Consider the following 18,966-nt stretch of genomic DNA (forward strand, 5'->3'; position numbering starts at 1 on the left):
TGGTACCCCCCTCCACAACCCACCCCTGCCATGTACCCACCTTTGTTGTCCATGTCCATTATTCATATATACATGCATATAAGTTCTGTGGTTTATCACTCCCCCCACCCCCTTTCTGGGAGTTGTCAGGCTGCACCCCATTTCCATGTCTCTGGGACTACGCCATTCCTCAGACTGTTATGTTCATTATATTCCACAAATAAGTGAGATCATGTGATATTTGTCTTTCTCTGTTTGGCTTATTTTGCTTAGGATAATACTCTCCAGATCCCTCCATGTCTTCTCAAAGCATAAGAGCTCTTTCTTTCTTACAGCTGCATAGTACTCCATTGTGTATATGTACCACTGCTTTTTCATCCATTTGTGTACTGATGGACATTTGGGCTGTTTCCAGATCTTAGCTATTGTAGATAGTGCTGCTACAAACATGGGGACACATATATTCTTTCTGATTGGTGCTTCAGGCTTCTTAGGGTATATTCCTAGAAATGGGATCACTGAGTCAAATGGAAGTTCAATTTTTAATTTTTTGAGGTAACACCATATTGTTTTCCATAGTGGCTGCACCAGTCTGCATTCCCACCAGCAGTGTACTAGAGTCCGCTTTTCTCCACACCCTCGCCAACACTTGTTGTTTGATGATTTGTTGATGGTGGCCATTCTGACAGGTGTGAGGTAATACCTCATTGTTGTTTTAATTTGCATCTCTCTGATGATTAGTGATGTTGATTTTTTCATATGTCTCTTTGTCAGTTGTATGTCCTGTTTAGAGAAGTGTCTATGTAGATCCTCTGCCCATTTTTTAATTGGCTTCTTTGTCTTCCTTTTGTTGAGTTGTAGGAGCACTCTATATATATTGGAAATTAACGCCTTATCTGATATATCATTGGCAATGATGTTCTCCCATACAGTGGGTTGCCTTTCCGTTTTGATGATTGTTTCTATTGCTGTGCAGAAGATTTTTTGTTTGATGTAGTCCCTTTTATTAACATTTTCCTTTGTCTCTCTTGCCCTAGGTGATATATCAGTAAAAATTCTGCTATGTATGATGTCTCAGATGTTACTGCCTAGATTTTCTTCTAAGATTTTTATGGTATCATGAGTCACATTTAAGTCTTTTACTCATTTTGAGTTTATTCTTGTGTATGGTGTAAGTTGATGGTCTAGTTTCATTTTTTTGCATGTAGCTGTTCAATTTTCCCAACACCATTTATTAAAGAGGCTGTCTTTACTCCACTGTATGCTCTTGCCATCTTTGTCAAATATTAATTGAGCATATTGCCTTGGGTCCATTTCTGTGTTCTCTGTTCTGTTCCACTGGTCTACATGCCTGTTCTTGTGCCAGTACCAGGCTGTTTTGATTACAGTGGCTTTGTAGTATAACCTGATATCTGGTAATGTGATCCCTGTGACTTTATTCTTCTTTTTCAAGATTGCTGTGGCTATTTGAGGTCTTTTTTGGTTCCATATAAACTTTTGAAGTATTTGTTCCAATTCTGTGAAATATGTCATTGGTATTTTGATGGGGATTGCATTGAATCTGTAGATTGCTTTGGCTAGTATGGACATTTTAATGATGTTGATTCTTCCAATCCATGAATAAGGTATGTGGTTCCACTTTTTAATATTTTTCTCTATTTTTTTTTTTAATGACCTGTAGTTTTGTGTGAATAGATCCTTTATTTCTTTGGTTAAGTTTATTCCTAGGTATCTTAATATTTTTGCCATGCTGGTAAATGAGACTGTTTTTTTAGTTTCACTTTCTGTGAGTTCATCATTGGTATATAAGAATGTCATCGATTTCTTGACGTTAATTTTGTGTTCTGCTACTTTGCCAAATTCATTTATTAAGTCTAGTAAATTTTTGATGGAGTCTTTGGGGTTTTCTACATATAGTATAATGTCATCTGCAAATAATGACAGTTTCACTTCTTTTTTTCCCATTTGGATCTTCTTTATTTTTTTCTACTGTCTGATTGTTGTGGCTAAGACTTCTAATACTATGTTAAGTAAGAGTGGTGAAAGTGGGCATCCTTGTCTTGTTCCTCTTCTTAAGGAAAATGTTTTAATTTTTGCCCATTGAGTATGATGTTGGTTGTAGGTCTTTCGTATATGGCCTTTGTTATGTGGAGATATGATCCCTCTATTCCCACATTGCTGAGGATTTTTATCAGAAATGGATGCTGGATTTTGTCGAAGGCTTTTTCAGCGTTATTGATATGATCATGTGGTTTTTATTCTTCATTTTGTTTATGTGGTGTATCACATTTATTGATTTGCTAATATTGTACCATCCCTGGAATGAATCCCTCTTGGTCATGGTGAATAATTTTTTTGATGTATTGCTGGATCCGATTTGCTAGTATTTTGTTCAGGACTTTGGCGTCTGTTCATCAGGGATATTGGCCTGTAGTTTTCTTTCTTTGTAGTGTCTTTTTGTGGTTTTGGAATTAGAATTATGCGGGCCTCATACAACATGTTTGGAAGTCTTCCTTCTTCTTGAATTTTTTGAAATAGTTTGTGGAGAATGGGTGTTAGTTCTTTTTTGAATGTTCGGTAAAACTCCCCCGTGAAGCCATCTGGGCCTGGGCTTTTGTTTGCTGGGAGAGTCTTGATTACCTCTTCAATTTCCTTAGTTGTTATTGGTCTGTTCAAGTTTTCTATCTCTTCCTGGTTCAGTTTTGGGAGACTGTGTGTTTCTAGAAATTTGTCCATTTTGCTTAGATTGTCGAATTTGTTGCCATACAGTTGTTCATAGTAGTTGTTAACAATCTTTTGTATTTCCGTGGTGTTGGTTGTTACTTCTCCTCTTTCATTTATGATTTTGTGTATGTGGGTTCTCTCTCTTTGTTTCTTGGTGACTCTAGCTAAGGGTCCATCAATCTTGTTTATCTTTTCGTAAAACCAGCTCTTTGTTTCATTGATCCTTTGAATTGTTTTTTTGGTCTCTATGTCATTTATTTCTGCTCTGATCTTTACTATTTCCTTCCGTCTACTTGCTCTGGGGTTTTCTTTTTGTTTGCTTTCTAATTCTTTAAGTTGTGAGGTTAGACCGTCAATTAGAAATTTTACTTGTTTTTTGAGGTAGACCTGTAGTGCTATGAACTTCCCTTTCAGAACTACTTTCGCTGCATCCCATAGATTTTGTGTTGTTGTATGTTCATTTTCATTGGTTTCCAGGAAGTTTTTAATTTCTTCCTTGATCTCCTCGGTGACCCATTCATTGTTTAATAACATGCTATTTAGCCTCCATGTGTTGAAATGTCTTTGCATGTTCTTGTTGCAATTGATTTCTAGTTTCATGCCATTGTGATCTGAGAAGATGCTTGATATGATTTCAGTTGTCTTGAACTTGTAGAGATTTAGTTTGTGTCCTATCATGTGGTCTATCTTTGAGAATGTCCCATGTGCACTTGAGAATAATGTGTATTCTGTACTTTTGGGGTAATTCTCTGTAGATATCTATTAAATCCATTTGGTCTAGTGCTTCATTTAGAGTCTCTGTTTCCTTGCTAATTTTTTGCCTAGAGGATCTATCCAGTGCTGTCAACGGGGTGTTGAAGTCCCCTGCTATGATTGTATTGCTGTCGATTTTTCCTTGGAAGTCCTCCAGAAGATTTTTAATATATTTTGTTGCTCCTATATTGGGTGCATATATGTTTATCAAGGTTATATCTTCCTGTTGGATAGATCCTTTCCATATTATGTAGTGGCCGTCTTTGTCTCTAGTTATGGTCTTTATTTTGAAATCTATTTTATCAGATATGAGAATTGCTACCCCAGCTTTTTTTGCTTTCCATGTGCTTGGAAAATTTTTTTCCATCCCTTCAGTTTCAATGTATGTGAGTCTTTTGTTGTGAGGTGGGTCTCTTGTAAACAACATATAGATGAGTCATGCTTTCTTATCCAATCAGCTACTCTGTGTCTTTTTATGGGAGCGTTCAATCCATTTACATTTAAGGTGATTATTAATATGTACTTATTTATTGCCATTTTTGTTTAGTGTGGTTCTATTTTTCTTCCCATTTCTCCTGCTAATTACAGCAGTCCTTTTAACATTTCTTGCAGTGCTGGTTTGGTGCTAATGTATTCTCTTAGCCTTTTTTTTTGTCTGGGAAGCTCTTTATTTGACCTTCTATTTTGAATGATAGCCTGCTGGGTAGAGTAGTCTTGAATTTAGATCCTTGTTTTTCATGACCTTGATTACTTCATGCCATTTCCTTCTGGCCTGTAGTGTTTCTTGTGAGAAGTCAGCTGAGAGCCTTATGGGGTTCCCTTTGTAGGTAACCTGTTGCTTATCTCTTGCTGCTTTTAGGATTCTCTCTTTGTCTTTAATTTTTGGCATTTTAATTACTATGTGTCTTGGTGTGGGCCTGTTTGGGTTCTTACTTGGGACTCTCTGTGCTTCTTGAATTTGAATGCCTTCTCCTTCACCAAATTAGGCACGTTTTCTGTCACTATTTTTTTGAATATATTCTCTATCCCTTGCTCGTCTTCTTCTTCTTCGGGGACTCCTATGATGTGAATATTATTACATTTCCAGTTTTCCCACAGTTGTCTTAAGCTGTCTTTCTGTTTTTTAATCGTTTTTTCCTTTTGGTTTTCTGATTGGTTGATTTTTTTCTACCCTGTCTTCTAATTCACTGATCCGGTTCTCAGCTTCCTCTTCTCTGCTTTTTAAACCTTCCAATTTGTTTTTCATTTCTGATATGTCATTTTTTTTATCTCTTCTTGGTGGTTTTTAATTTCCAATTGGTTTATCTTCATATCTCTATGTCCTTACTCATGCTATTGAGTTTCCTCAATTCAGATCATGGCTCTGTATTCTAGCTCTGTTAACATGCCTAACTGCTCCACATTAATACAATCTTCGGTGGAGGTCTCTTGCTCTTTCATTTGGCTTCTGTTTCTGTGTTTCACCATTGTGGCTATCACTGTGGGCTTTGGAGCCTGTCAAGTTTTCTCTGTGTGTGTTGTTGTTCTGCTGTTTGTGGCTCCCTCTCCTGGGTTTAGATGAGCGAGGGAGGACCCACGTTAAACACCACTGTCAAGTTTTACTTTCCTGGTTAAAGTTGCTAGCCCGTGAATGGTACTGTTATCCTGTAGTTTTTTGCCTGGAGGCTAGCAGTCTGGTTACTTTATGAGTTTTGGGTTGTCAGTTGATTGAAAAACTCCCTCAGGTGCTCAGCCAAGGGGCTTTTACGAGAGTGGGGCAGATGCTGGTTGTTAATGACCTGCAATTAGCACTTCAATGGCCTAGTGGTTGGTATTGGATCTCCGAGGGAGTGGCTGCTGCCTCTCCCCAAGCCCTGGGAAGGAGCAATATGGTCACCGTCCTGCGTGGCAGCAACTCAGCAAAAGCTCTGAGTGCCTTCCAAATCCCTAGTGTCCTGACACAGTTCCAGTCCAGTCTGCCCTCCCTCCGCCGGAGCCCAAGGTGAGTGGCTGTGGCTGTTTCAGCCTCTGTCCCGGCTGCGCTGTGGGGCCGCCTGGGAGTGTGACCCGAGGGCGCTGCTCCCAGCTGAGGCCGCTGCCGAGCTGCCGACCGTGGGCTCCCAGCCCCGTCTCGCGCCTTCGCAAGCCTACCGGGATGGAGTCAGTGTCCCTCATTGTATGGTCCTCGCAAGCTGCTTTTCCGGTGTTTTTTTCCGTCGATTTGTCTGTGTTATAGTTGTAATTCCAGTTTGGTTCTGGGAGACGGTCTGTGTAGCTCCGTTCACTGTGCTGCCATTTTGGAATTCCCAGTAGTTTGTCTTTCAAGGAATGTGTCTAGTTCATCTAAATTGTTACGTAGTTTGGCACATAGTTGTTCATAATAGTCTCTCATTTTCTTTACTGTCTGTAGGGCTTCTAATGATACTCCCTCATTATTCCCAATATTGGCAATTTTTATTTTCTACCTTTTTTTTCCCCCTGATCAGTCTGTCTAGAGTTCAGTGATCTTTTTTTCAAAGAACCATTTTGTTGTTGTTCATTGACTTTTTTGAATTTTAAAAATCTTTTTATTATTTGTTTTTATTTTATAGTCCATTAGTTTCTGCTTTAATTGTTATTATTTCCTTCCTTCTGCTCACTTTAGATTGGATTTTCTCTTTTTTTCCCCCCTCATTCCTCTATGTAGAAATTAGATCATTGATTGGAGACCTGTCTTCTTTTCTTACATAAGCATTTTGTGCTATAAATTTCCTTCTAAAAACTGCTGTAGTAACATGCTAAAGTGTTGATATGTTGGGTTTTCATTGTAATTCATTTCAAAATATTTTCTAATTTCCTTTGTGATTTCCTCTTTAACTTATGAGTTGACTCATAGGAAGTGACCTATTTGATTTACAGATATTTGGAGTTAATCTATTTTACATTTGTGCATTTCTAGTTTAATTCCCCTATCCCCTGTTCTTGATAAGAAAAACACTATTTTTAAAATCAGAGAAAGAAACACAAGCATTATTATTTACTATCTTTCAAAAAATCATAACTAGTGTATATAAAATTTTCTCTTTCTTCATATTTAGCTTATCTTTGTTTTGTTAACCAAAAATAAATTGAAACTGTTTAATTCCAAAATAAGTTTTAAGTTGGGAACTGCTTTTATTCCATAAGAGATAACTCAGCCCAGAGCAGCTAAGGAATTAATATAACTCCATTTAGTCTCACATATTCATTTTATGAGATTAATATTTTAAAATGTATTTCTGTCATCATTGTGCTAATGTTTCTAAGTAAAAAAGTAGGAAATTTCTATTCACTTTGCCAATAATCAAAACAGATAATTAAAGTTAGGTTTCTCATGTGGGTACAATTATTTTAATTGCTAGATTAATGTTCAAAAATTGACCATATTTTTTTCTCTAAGGTAGTGTTAAAAGTTCTTTTTATTCATTTAACAAAATGAAACTCTTTCCTCCAAATATTCAGCAAAAACATTAGTTCCAATGTTCAATCCTTAACAAATAACTACTGTGTTGAAAATCTATGTTCACTCTTCAGGAAAATTTAATTTTCTTTTTGGCCAACGATCCTTATTCCAGTGTATGTTATCATGCACTATCTCTACCAGTTCTTTAAAAAAAAATTACCACTGTTTATATAATTTTAAAAACAAACTCAAATGGATTTCTTTGTTTGAATGGGGAAAATATTGGGAATTGTTTTATTTGTTTCAAAGCCAGGTAATGTCAACACTGCCTTTAGGCAGACTTAAGGTCGCTTTTTGGCACAGAGGGTTAACTTGGCATAGGTATGTAAGAAGTAAACTTGGCCGCAAGAAGCAGCACCACATAGATTGAGATCTTGAACAATAAAAATCTATCTTTTCTAGAATAATCAGCATTAAATGGGTTTGTGTTCAGAAAGCCTATAATCATGAATATTTGCATGGATACCGTCTACGGCAGGCACAGCCAATACTATTCCATAAATGGTAGTCTTTGCTATTTTGGACCAAGACAGATTGAAAACAGGGTTATGAAAATAAGGTTCATGCCATACTACTGCATCATCAGATTTCAACTGATTGGCAACATAGAGACTTTAACTTATCAAAACCTAATTCATTGCTTTCCCTCAAAGCCCTTCCTAATGCCCAGTGCTAGCACTGAGCACCCAAATCTTCTCATTCCTCGAGGTCTCTGTAGAGTCATGCTCTGTCCCCTATCTTAGAAAGGGAGGGCTCTTCCATATGGTTGTTGGGTTACTGCACTGGCTGTTCGTCCAGGACTAATTAGTTATTGATAGTCTTTCTCCTTTCCTTCTAAAAAAATAATTACTTTGAAAACAGTGAACTCATTTAGTTGGGGTCTCTAGAGCCATTCTTTGCCATGCTTCCTCGGGTTAGGAAAGGTCTTCAGAAGGCAGACAGTGAGCTGTAGGAGTCATACTTTTTCAGTGATTTTTCCATGCCCTGTGCTAGGTTTCTTTATAGATTTTTATTTGATTTTGTTACAGAAATGGACTTGGAATTTTCTTTTTAAGTTGTGTTTACTAAAACCACTGCAGCTCAGTGGCTCCTGTGGTGTGTTGTATGCTGGAGACAGTGTGGGTGGTACTGAGTAAACCTGAGTTGTAGTTTTCTCTGGTAACTAACCCTCAACTTCTCTGGAGATCAGTTTTTATTTCATTTATAAAATGAGGGCTTTTGAGCACAGAATACTGGCCCCAGATCTGTGGTCCTAGAGGATGTATGACCAGTCCTTTAGGGCTGATGTTTATAAGAACAACAACAACAAAAAAAGTTTTCCTAGTGCCTCACAATGGATGTAGGCATGATGGAACCAACTCTCTGTTGTTGCCAAGCGAAGAAGCTAAAAGCAAAGTAAAGCTTGGAGTGGTGAGGTCATCAAAACCATATGGGAATGGAAGCTCCAGCTCTATGGGCTGCCCTCTGATGAAGGAAACCTGTCCTGTCGTGGACTCTTTACCGAGCTCCCTGCGTTTGCTCTAACCAGGATTTAATCACATCGAGTAGGGAAGGGACCATGGCATAGCAACAACCACTCTAAGGGTAGAGAATGTTGAGGTATCTGCCCAGCAAGGCTGTGCTCTGTGCTTTTTATTTAATAGTAACACTTTAAGGATGAATGCAAAAGACTTTACAATTCAGTACATTTCTGTGGTTTTCAGTTTTAAAAATGTACTTCTCCTTCCCACCCCTGGAACACAATGCAGCCACATTAACTTTGACCAAAGGCATTTGAGGTGTTTTCCAATTATTTGTTATGTACAATCCATAAAGTTTGTCATAATTTTCCAGATGAGGATATAGAGACACACAGACATTAAATTATTTGCCCTTGGGTCAGAATTTAACCCAATAGCTTACTTTCTGCTTACCAGAGGGAGGAAAAAAGATAACGTTTAAAGTTGCTGGAGGCTGTTAATTACCAGATACCCTTAAAGGGCATTTTAGACAGCTGATTGCCAGAAAAGATAATGTTGAAGTTACTCTTAACTGAAGATCTAGATTTTTTTTTTTTTAATCCTCACTCAAGGATACTTTCTCATTGATTTTTAGGTAGAGTGGAAGGGGGGTGGGAGGTTGGAGAGAGAGAGATGGGAGAGAGACACATATTTTGGCTGCCCCTTGTACTACCCCAACCAGGGCCGGGGATAGAACCTGTAACCTAGGCAGGCACCCTTGGACCAGGCCCACAACCTGCCAACACTCTAACCACTGAGCAAAACCGGCCAGGGCTAGAAATTCTTTTAAACATATCTTTAGCTGAAAATTACTAGAAAACATTGTGGAGTTTCTGAAAATTATTATCCTTTTTAAGTTTGTATAAAAATAATCATTTGGTATTTGGTTTATAATCAGCTTTTGATATGGAATAATGCCGTATATTGTATTTCATTCATCCAGTGCCCATGCTCTAGGTGTAAGTCTCAGGCAAGAATACCTAGTTGTCAAGTTAATATCCTACTTACATGATTACATCATTTAACTCTCTCACTCACTGTTGAGTTATCTATAAAGCAACTCCAGAGCACGAAAAGGCTTTATTTTGCTTTGGCTCCAGGCCTGGTCTTTTGAGCGCTTTGGGTGAATTAATGGGAAGCCAAAGAAATATAGGAAAGAGGAAATATACAAGTGGTTATTTTTCTACTATGAAGTATTTAACTGGAAATTAGTTAATGTTCACAACTGGACATGTAACACACCACACAGAATTCTAGATTTTTATTCACATAAAAAGTTCTGTTTCTTGATATAGCTTAAAGTAGGAATTAGATATTCCATATACACGCATGCACACACACACTTGCACTTACACAGGATCTAATACACATAATTGTATATATTTATATACATATATGTTAAATTATCCATCTCAACTCAGAAATGCTCTTTGTTCTGCCCCCTAGTGGCCAAGAGATGAGATACTGTAAAATAGCCAATTTCTGAGCTAGAGACTGCTAATTAAGAGCCCATGATGGATGTTTCCAACCCTTCACTATTCCTATAGTTATTTTGCTGAACATCACATTCAATACTGTTTTCTTTATAGGCAGTATCTATTCGAATAAATTGAGAGCCACTTTTCCTGGTCCTGTTGTACTGTACACTACTGAAACATTCTTTCCGTGTGCCGTCATCAGCAGTTAATGTAACGTTCCATGTTTCAGAGTCTCCCACCCTCCGCAGATTGTTCTGCCCATTCATAACTGGGAACCAGAAGAGGAGCCCCGCAAAGAGGAGGGAGTTGGACCATTGGTGGAACATATTTATGAGGTAGCTGTTGTCTCTGTTGAAGCTGTGTTAGGGGTTTATTCTTATGCTCTTTACTAATAAACATTTCATAGCTTTTTAAAAGACAACAATAGAAGTACCTGAGCTTCACATACTGCCTAGATGTGTATTGTTCTGCTATCATATTGCAGTGGATGCTGGTGGTGTGTCCTGTTAAGTAACCACTATATGGTCGCTTGCTTTTTAGTGGTGAGAGACATTATATAGAGAAAAGCATTTTATCTTGTTACTGTTTTTTGTTGTTGTTTTTTTTTATATTTTTTACTTCCTCTCTTTTTCTTTTTCTTTTTTCTTAACCCTCACCAGAGGATATTTTTCCATTTTTGTTCAGATAGAGTGGGAGGGAGAGAGAGGAAGGGAGAGAGAGAGAAACATGGACATGAAAGGGACACATTGAGTGGCCGCCTCCCGCATGACCCCAACCAGGGCCGGGAACAAATTGCAACTGAGGTGTGTGCCATTGACCGGAATTGAACCTGCAGCTCATTGGTCTGTGGGCTGATGCTCCAATCACTGAGCCAAACTGGCCAGGGCTACTTCCTCTCTTTTTAATGTTTAGACAACCTAAGCATAAAAATGACTGGCTCGCTAGACTTCATTTCCCTTATTCTTACATTTTTAGATATCCTTAAAACCCACCCACATCTTAAACTGAAGGTCACCAACCAGAAGGTATCAGACAGAGATAATTTTATGGATTAGTCACTGTTATACCAAAAAAATGCATATATAATACATATGATGGGTGGATGGTAGACAGATCAGAATAATTTTACTGGTCATTGAAATAAGCCCAATTAGACATGAATAGCTTATTCTGAGATTTGAAGTAGTCTGGTAATGAGTATTTTCCAGAAGGAAGCCAGTGGCTCATGAGTAAACCCTGGTCATCTTTTCCCACTTCAAGTGTTGAATAGTGAATAGGGAAGAGCTTTGCTCATACATCACCTGAAACATTTAAATTTTTTACAGTTAGAAACCAAGATAGAGTAAATGATTAGTTTAGTAGCTATTCTTTTTAAAAACTTTTTTCTTTATTGATTTTCAAACAGAAAGAGAGGAAGGGAGAGGGAGAGAGAGAGATAGAAACATCGATGAGTGAGAACATTGCCGCCTCCAACATGCCCTCCACTGGGAATTGGTCCCACAACCTGGGTATGTGCCCTGACCAGGAATCAAATTGGTGACCTCTTGGTGCATGGGTCAATGCTCAATGTTCAACCACTGAGCCACACTGGCCGGGCTTTTTTTTTTTTTTTTTTTTTAATAGAGCTAATGCTCTGAGTGGAGAGTGGGTATTCCTGTCCGTTTTCAAGGGATCAGGAGTGGAATTTTGGTAAAAATGATATTCCAAGCCATTTTCTGTTTGAGGTTCCTTCTTGATTAAAGCCCTCTGTCCCTTTTCTATGTAACCCGTGCCACTGGCTTAATAATTCTATGACATTCATCTCAAACCTCACTCTCTACAGTAACAGTAATGCCATTTCAAAGCTGATGAGCTGTTTACATAGATGGGAAGGTTGCATCAACTCCTGTGTAGTGTCGACACGAACACCTCTGTCTGCCCAGCCTTGCCATTCGGAATCTGAAGCCCTGTCCAAAGCCGGATCAAAGCTTTGCCTTAAGCTCTCTTGATAGAAAAAGGATAACATAGTCCCCAAGCCTACTTGGATTAAGAACTTCACTGGGAGAAAAAAAAGAAAGCTGGCATATAGTTTATTAAACTTTCTGTGCAGTAGTTTCTGCTTAAGAATGGTGAAACTTTAAAGTTTGAAAATATATTCAAATGCAATCATTTTCAGGGCAAGCCTGCTTCTAATCTTAGCATAAATGGATCATAAAATTTTAGGGTAATAACCAGTAGTTCCAAAAGCAATCATCAACTGCTTGTTACACATCTCAAAAATATTCTGCTATCAATGGATGCCACATTGTTTTGATAATGTGAGTTAAGTGGGCCACCTAATAAGGAGAACTAATTATAACTATTTTATTAACCATGACAACTGTCAGAACTCTGAAAAACAAAAACACAGAAAAGCAAAGGTCCCCTGATAACTCTGAATTTTTAAGACCACAATAAATTTAAATACACTTAGTGTTTTCCATAAGCTGTTTTGTGTCCTGCGAGTACAGGATTCTTTTGTTTAAAATGTTCATCTCTTTATGAGATTCAGCCTTTCTTTCCTTGTGATTCACTGATTAAAACAGGAGTTCAGCTTTGAAATGCGCACTTGAAGTGAACTGTGGTGAGCCTGGGCCTTTGGCACGTGATGGATAGCCGTGTTTCCAGCGGGGGAAAGAGAGTGCGTGGCATATGGTTGCAATTGACAAGTCAGTAGTCAGGAAAGAGGCCATTTCAATGTAAAGAAAGAATAACTAGGTTTTGAAAGCATATAATTCAAATTGCATTTCTAGCACTGCGATTAAATTAATATAAATGTAAAGTAAGCCTCACAACGACCAGACAGGGTCCATGTGGTCTTTGCAGAGGAAATCTGCTCTGAGAGCCTCAACGACTGAAGAGTCTTCGCTAAGACCAGCATGTCTTACTTCCAGAGCTCCTCTTGCTTTTGGAGACTCTATTTCCTATTTTTCACAGTCCTAGTCCAGATGACTTAAAACCAAAAGTCATGCTTTCTAGAGTGGTAGAGAGTATGTGGAGTCTGATCTCATCTTCCTGCCTGATGCACCAGCATGATGTGTTCTTGCTTGTAGCTGCACAATATCGGACCGAGCGCCATCAGTGACACCCTTCTGGAGGTGGGCTGGCCATTCTCTGCAAGGGATGAATTTCTTCTTTATATTTTTCATATTCAAACCCTGGGACCTCTACGATGTCAAACAAATCCAGATATCAACCCGCAGGATATCAAGGTAGGAGCCTGGTCTAAGCTGCAGCTTTGTTTCCTGTTTACGATAAGAAAAAAAACAAAAACCATGGCTTATAGAAAACATAAGAAAGTAATTATAAGTTATTTCCATGATAACTAATCAGATCTGTTCTTTCAGTTTTATAGTTAAAATGTCACTCCTAGAAAACTGAAATCTCTCTCAGTGTTATTGTTCATGGTGACCTGTTATTTATTTAGACTATTTCAATATGTACTTTTAATATATCATTTGACTAGCAGCACGACCAAACCCAAATCATAAATAGACATGTCATGTTTCGGAGAATTTGTACAAAATGCTATTTTTGAAGTCTTTTTGGTATATTGCCAAAAGACACGAGGATGTCAGCCAAAACAGCTTTTCCAGCTGTTGCCAATAGTGAGCGGTGAAATGCGATAATTTGCCAAAGGCCATCACTGTACCCTGAGAACCCCCAGACTGGAATATTCAGGACCCCTTTCTTTAGTGAAGTTTATAATGAAGCTGAGGGCGGTGCTCCTCAAACCCTTAAGTGCATCTGAATCACCTGGGAGTCTAGGATGCTGGGCCGGGTGGGGCCTGAGACTCTGCCTCTCTGTAAACACCTGCCTGGTAGCCACGGGGCTGGTCTGCTGGTCACGCTTCAGCCAGCAAGAAGCTCGAGTCTCCATGGAGCGAATCCCATCCAGATTAAGTTCCGAATTTGGCTTTGGGTTCTTTCTGGAAAGGAAAGAAATTAATTAGCATGAACCATTGAAAATGTCACATTTGAATGAAGGAATTACAAAAAGAACCCTTGTTAATCAGATGCGCTCACAAGAGAACTTCACTTAAGAATGAACCTTCTCTGGTGGCTGCAGAGACACAGTGTCCCTGTGAGAAGCGGTGCCCAGGTCAGGCTTCATGAGCACGCAGCTCAGCCAGCCAGCATGCAGGGCGCGCTCTGCTGTCAGCCAGGGGCCCTGGGACATTGCCTGTGTGAAAGGCTACTTTTTCCCGCCTAACATGCCTTCTGTTCAAAGAGAGGAAGACATAAGGGGGTGCAGTATTAAAAGATTTATGGGGCATCAAGCCTCCTTCTTTATGTGGAAATAATAAAGACGACCACTTGTATTCCACAGAATCATTTAAAATACTTCCGCCCTGGGATTTCCTTTTCCATTTCCTCTCTCTGCATTTCACTGACATCTCCATGTCTTCATAGACAGTATCTTATATTATAAAATAACATCTGCAGGTGTTCGTGTAGAACATCCAAATAACTGAAACACTCACGTGTCCTGTTCTGCCGTTCACATGGCTTCTACTTCGTCGTGGATTCTTAGAGCACATGATTATGCAGAAGGTTTCTAACTCTTTGGGTGTAATGTTTAGTTTATATCTGACACTATTTATATGTGTTTGTATATATTATGTAACTTGTTTAATGTGCACCATGGTGTTTGTGAGTTGTTGTTTCTTCATTGCAATTAACAATCATTTATAGTGACTGGAACAGTACACATAACTTGCCTTACGTTTTGACAGATTCATGCAAACTGAGAGGTGGTATATACTGAACACCTGTATTCCCTGCTACCCAGTTAGTCTTTACCATATAGACTTTGATTTAAAATCTGTCCACATACAGACTGACAACCCTCAGAAGAGGGGGTGGTGGGGGGAGGGAAGAGATAAACCACAGAACTTATATGCATGTATGCATAACCAATGGGCACGGACAACAAAGCCGGGGATGGGATGGGGGGAATGGGGAGGAGGATGTCAATGGAGTAAAAAAGGAGAAACATCTGTAACAAAAATAAAATAAAATCTGTCCATGGTTAGTGATTTTTAAAAAGCAACGTTATTATGTTTCTTTTATAAACTTCTCAAGCTGTGGGAAGTTAATGTAAAAAGATGTTATTACAATATGAAATAGTAGCTTCCTAAACTAACGAATTATTACAATTCATGAATTCTTAAAATTCTGAATTCATGGAACACTTGAAATGTTATTACTTTCAGGTTCTTGGAGTACTTTTACCTATATTCAGTAAGCATGACCCAGAGAGTCCAAAGAGCTTTTATCAATAATTACATTTTAAAAATTGATAATTGGTATATTTTATATTAGTAACTATAAACAAGAGTACTTTTAAGATATTAAATAATTTCTGGGTGAAGTTGCTATTAATTTATTTGGCAGTTTATTTCTAACTAGATAACTCTAAGTTAATGTCTATTCTCTGTCTTAAATAGGAATTGGAAGTTATCAAGGAATAAATTATTATATCTTGTAATTTTCAAAAAAGGTCTGGGAAATTTTAAAATTTAATATCAATTTCAGATTCTTCATCAAAGCTAATTGCTGTTTTAAAAAAAAAATTAGAGCATAGATGGTTTTGTTTTTAATCACCTAAAGTCATTTTTCAAACTTGGTTCGCTAAGAAGAACAGAGTGGTTCAGTAAAGGTATGGGGAGGCAGAAGTATATTTGTATAGGCAAGAACTAAGTCCCAGTATTAAATCTTACCCACTGAGTGGACGAAGGTAAAATTTCTTACTATTTGGTTCTACAGTGTCTTTATGAGTTTTGCAAGTAAGTGGTCAGTGCCTCTTAGAATCTCTGCCTCTGTGAGCAGTCCATTTTCTGCAAATCCTTTCTGAGCGCACCCCAGTCCCCACTGGACTAGCCACCAACAGACCCAAGCGTGGACGTGTCAGAGGGGGAACCACCACTCCAACTTTCTAAAACTTCCTCTGGAGGGTTTTCAGAGGTCCAACTACGTCTTCCTCCTCAACCATTCAGTTAATTTCCTTTCAACAAAATCCCTTTCTTTCTTGTTCCCATACTTTTTTTAGTTAACTTCTCCCTCTTGAATATATTTCCATTTTTGCCCACTGACCACTGAAAGTAGCTGCCTTCTTCACTGCCTCTTTCCAGCTCTCACAGATTCCTGAGGAAATGTGTTAATGAAAAAGAAACCGTCAGATTTCCTCAGAACAGTGTCTAGGCCACCCACTCGAAGGAACCAGTGGCACCAGCTCTAAAACCTTGGAAATCCCGAGAGCCTCTGCACACTCTCTGCATTTCCCTCTAATGAAACGTATCAGCATTTCACAGAGCATACTTAACACAATGGTTTGTTTCTGTTTATTAAATTACTCATATAGCAACTGTCCCAGCTTTATTTTTATTGCAAATACACATGCACAAGGCAACATTGTGCATAAAGGTTTGTTTGCGGGCTGGCCCGAGAACTGGACCACCAAATAAAACATCATTCTAAAGAGAAATGCATGCTGAGTGCCAAACATTTAGCTTACAACCTTCTGAAATACAGCCTGTCTGTAAATCAAATATATATTCCAAATGTGACTCTGCTCACATAAACCTCAAAGTCCAAAAAGTCCTGAACAGAGTTCAGTTTTCACAACAGCAACCGGCACATTTCGGTTAACCCTGCAAGGTGTCCGAATGCCCACAAGGTTTGAACTGCAAACACCGACGGCCTTTGAAAGCCACCACCGTGATCGTTTGGTAGCCTGTGGCTGTTTTAGGAGACCGTGGGCAAAAGATCTCACCCACATACACCTCCCTTTTTGCCCAGATACAGAGCATTAGCAACTAAATTAGGGTTGGGGGGTAGTCAGGCAGGACACACTCAGATGCCACTAGAAGTCAGTGAGTTTTTCATTTAAATATTTGCCTCAGCCCTGGCCGGTTTGGCTCAGTGATTAGAGCGTCGACCTGCGGTCCTGAGAGACCCGGGTTCGGTTCCCGCTAGGGGCATGTACCTCGGTTGCAGTTTGTCCCCGGCCCTGGTCAGTCGTGTGGGTGGCAGCCACTCGATGTGTCCCTTTCACATCGAAGTTTCTCTCTCTCTCTCTGTTCCTCTCTCTCCCTCCCACTCTACCTGAACAAAAAAATGGGAAAATGTCCTCGGGTGAGGATAAAAAAATAAATAAATAAATATTTGCCTCATATCAGGCTTCACAGAGATTCACTTAGCCTGCTTTGTCGACACTGTTCAAATATCTGAGCATGAGGGTCAGTGGAAGCACAGGTAGGTGGTGGGGTTCCGGAAAAGCCGGGTGGACTGGCATTCACTGCCAAGCACTCACTGCTACTTTCCCTTCTGCCTCCAGCGGGAAGGTTCCTGGCCTTGGTTGCCTGTTCCGCCCATGCTGGTTTTACTTCATCAAGTTGCTCTGTCTTCTGTAAACTTAGGGGTATAAGCAGATGGCCTGAAGGTTCTGCCTCCAGGCTTCATGGTCCAGGTCCCAGGTAGAGGACTTCAATGTGGCAATTTCTTCACATTCTGCCAGCTAAGACATTTTGAAACATTCAACTCTCTGTGGCGTCCAGACCAATCTATTAAATCTAATTCATCCCAGATTCAACTTGGAATCAAATTTTAGAATTGAATAAAGTATTTCTCAACTGTTCTTAAGGCAGTAAAATAATGATTTCCAACTATCAATTTTCTTATTTTGGTGGAATCTATCCTGAGGTTTGGAGAGTCCTTCAAACGGGCTGTGATTTCTAGATAAGATGGAGTTGAAAAAGTAAACACGTTTAAGGAAACAAAGTTGCATAAAGAATCAAGGATTTTTTAAATTGGCAAGATTGCACAGTGAACAGTCAGGTGTGAGTTGCTAGGAGAAGGAGCTAGGGAATGTAAAACTACCCAGGAGAGGAAGACCGATGAGATGCTTACACTCAACCTGCGTTAAGATCACAATACAACGTTCTGGGCTTACCTTCAAGAAAGAAGCATCCTGAGCAAACGTGGTCTGATGGACACCAGCCGAGGACAACCGTCATGAGACAGAAAGCCAGAGTGTATAAGGAACTGTCTTTGGAGCCACGGAAAGCAGGGGGTCATGACTGCGAATGGGTCTCTTGAACAAGATCATTCCCACAGGAAGTGCAAATTACAACCAGATAGTACAGACACGGAAAGCAGAAACACAGAAACTGTTCATCGAAGATTATAGCCCAGCAAAGAGTTTTTTATTTGTTAAATCAGTGAGCCCACAGACAGTGGCTTGGCTTGGCAAATTTGCATAGTTCTGTCTTATCCTTAAGAGACTTTTTTGCTTTATAACTGCCTCCATTTACTTACTACTTATTAATTCAGAACACAGGGACGCTTGTTACTTTCTAGAACAGCTCCCAACTCACTCATTTCTCTCTCTCTCTCCCCCTCCCTCCCTCCCTCCCTCCCTCCCTCTCTCTCTGTCTCTCTGTGTCTTATTCACCCTTTACTTTTTAATAGTACCTATAGGTTCAGTTTTAGCCACCAGAGAATATTCTCTCCAGGGTCAATTTCTCTTTGCCTTATCTACTCTGTAAGATGGTTTTCAGGTTTTCGTGTATATTTTGAAATGTAAAACACATGTCCAACAATGGAGAAAAGCTTCAAAATCACCAATGGAATGAATTGATTCTTTCAGTTATGCTTTGCCTGAACTTTTCAGGATGTTTAAAAAAAAAAAAAAAAAAAGTGGTTTTTTTTTTCTTCCCAACAAATTCTTAACATTTATGTCTTCAAGAAAATTACATGGAAGTCTGACCCCCTAGGCTTGTCTCTACTTCTATTTAATTATAGGCAAAGAGTTACATGAGAGAAGTCCACCATCTCTTGCTTACTTGGAATACCTGAGGTCCAAAAACAAATTACAAGTAAGAAGAAGATAGTATGCCTTGCACTTATTTGGGTTCACAGAGCCCTTAATCTCATTTCATCCCTCTCTCTTTTTCAAAAGCTGTTTCTTAACTGTATTGCAACATTCCAGCTACACAGTATATTCTGTTACTCTATAAATTTAAACCTATACCAGAGTGAAGAGTTTGGTGAA

The 18,966-nt window shown here is 39.0% G+C and overlaps 1 protein-coding gene across 1 annotated transcript in view; it reads left to right on the forward strand.

Annotated features, from left to right (window-relative positions):
- ITGA8 (integrin subunit alpha 8) overlaps positions 1–18,966 on the forward strand; it is a 210,531-nt gene that overhangs the window by 160,814 nt on the left and 30,751 nt on the right. Inside the window, exons 24-25 of the mRNA XM_036263831.1 lie at positions 10,123–10,228; positions 12,965–13,123. Of these exons, the coding sequence (XP_036119724.1) occupies positions 10,123–10,228; positions 12,965–13,123 (265 nt within the window). The remainder of the gene's footprint in view (positions 1–10,122; positions 10,229–12,964; positions 13,124–18,966) is intronic.

The sequence above is a fragment of the Molossus molossus genome, unplaced genomic scaffold (assembly GCF_014108415.1).
Source record: "Molossus molossus isolate mMolMol1 unplaced genomic scaffold, mMolMol1.p scaffold_m16_p_1, whole genome shotgun sequence".
Classification (NCBI taxonomy): domain Eukaryota; kingdom Metazoa; phylum Chordata; class Mammalia; order Chiroptera; family Molossidae; genus Molossus; species Molossus molossus.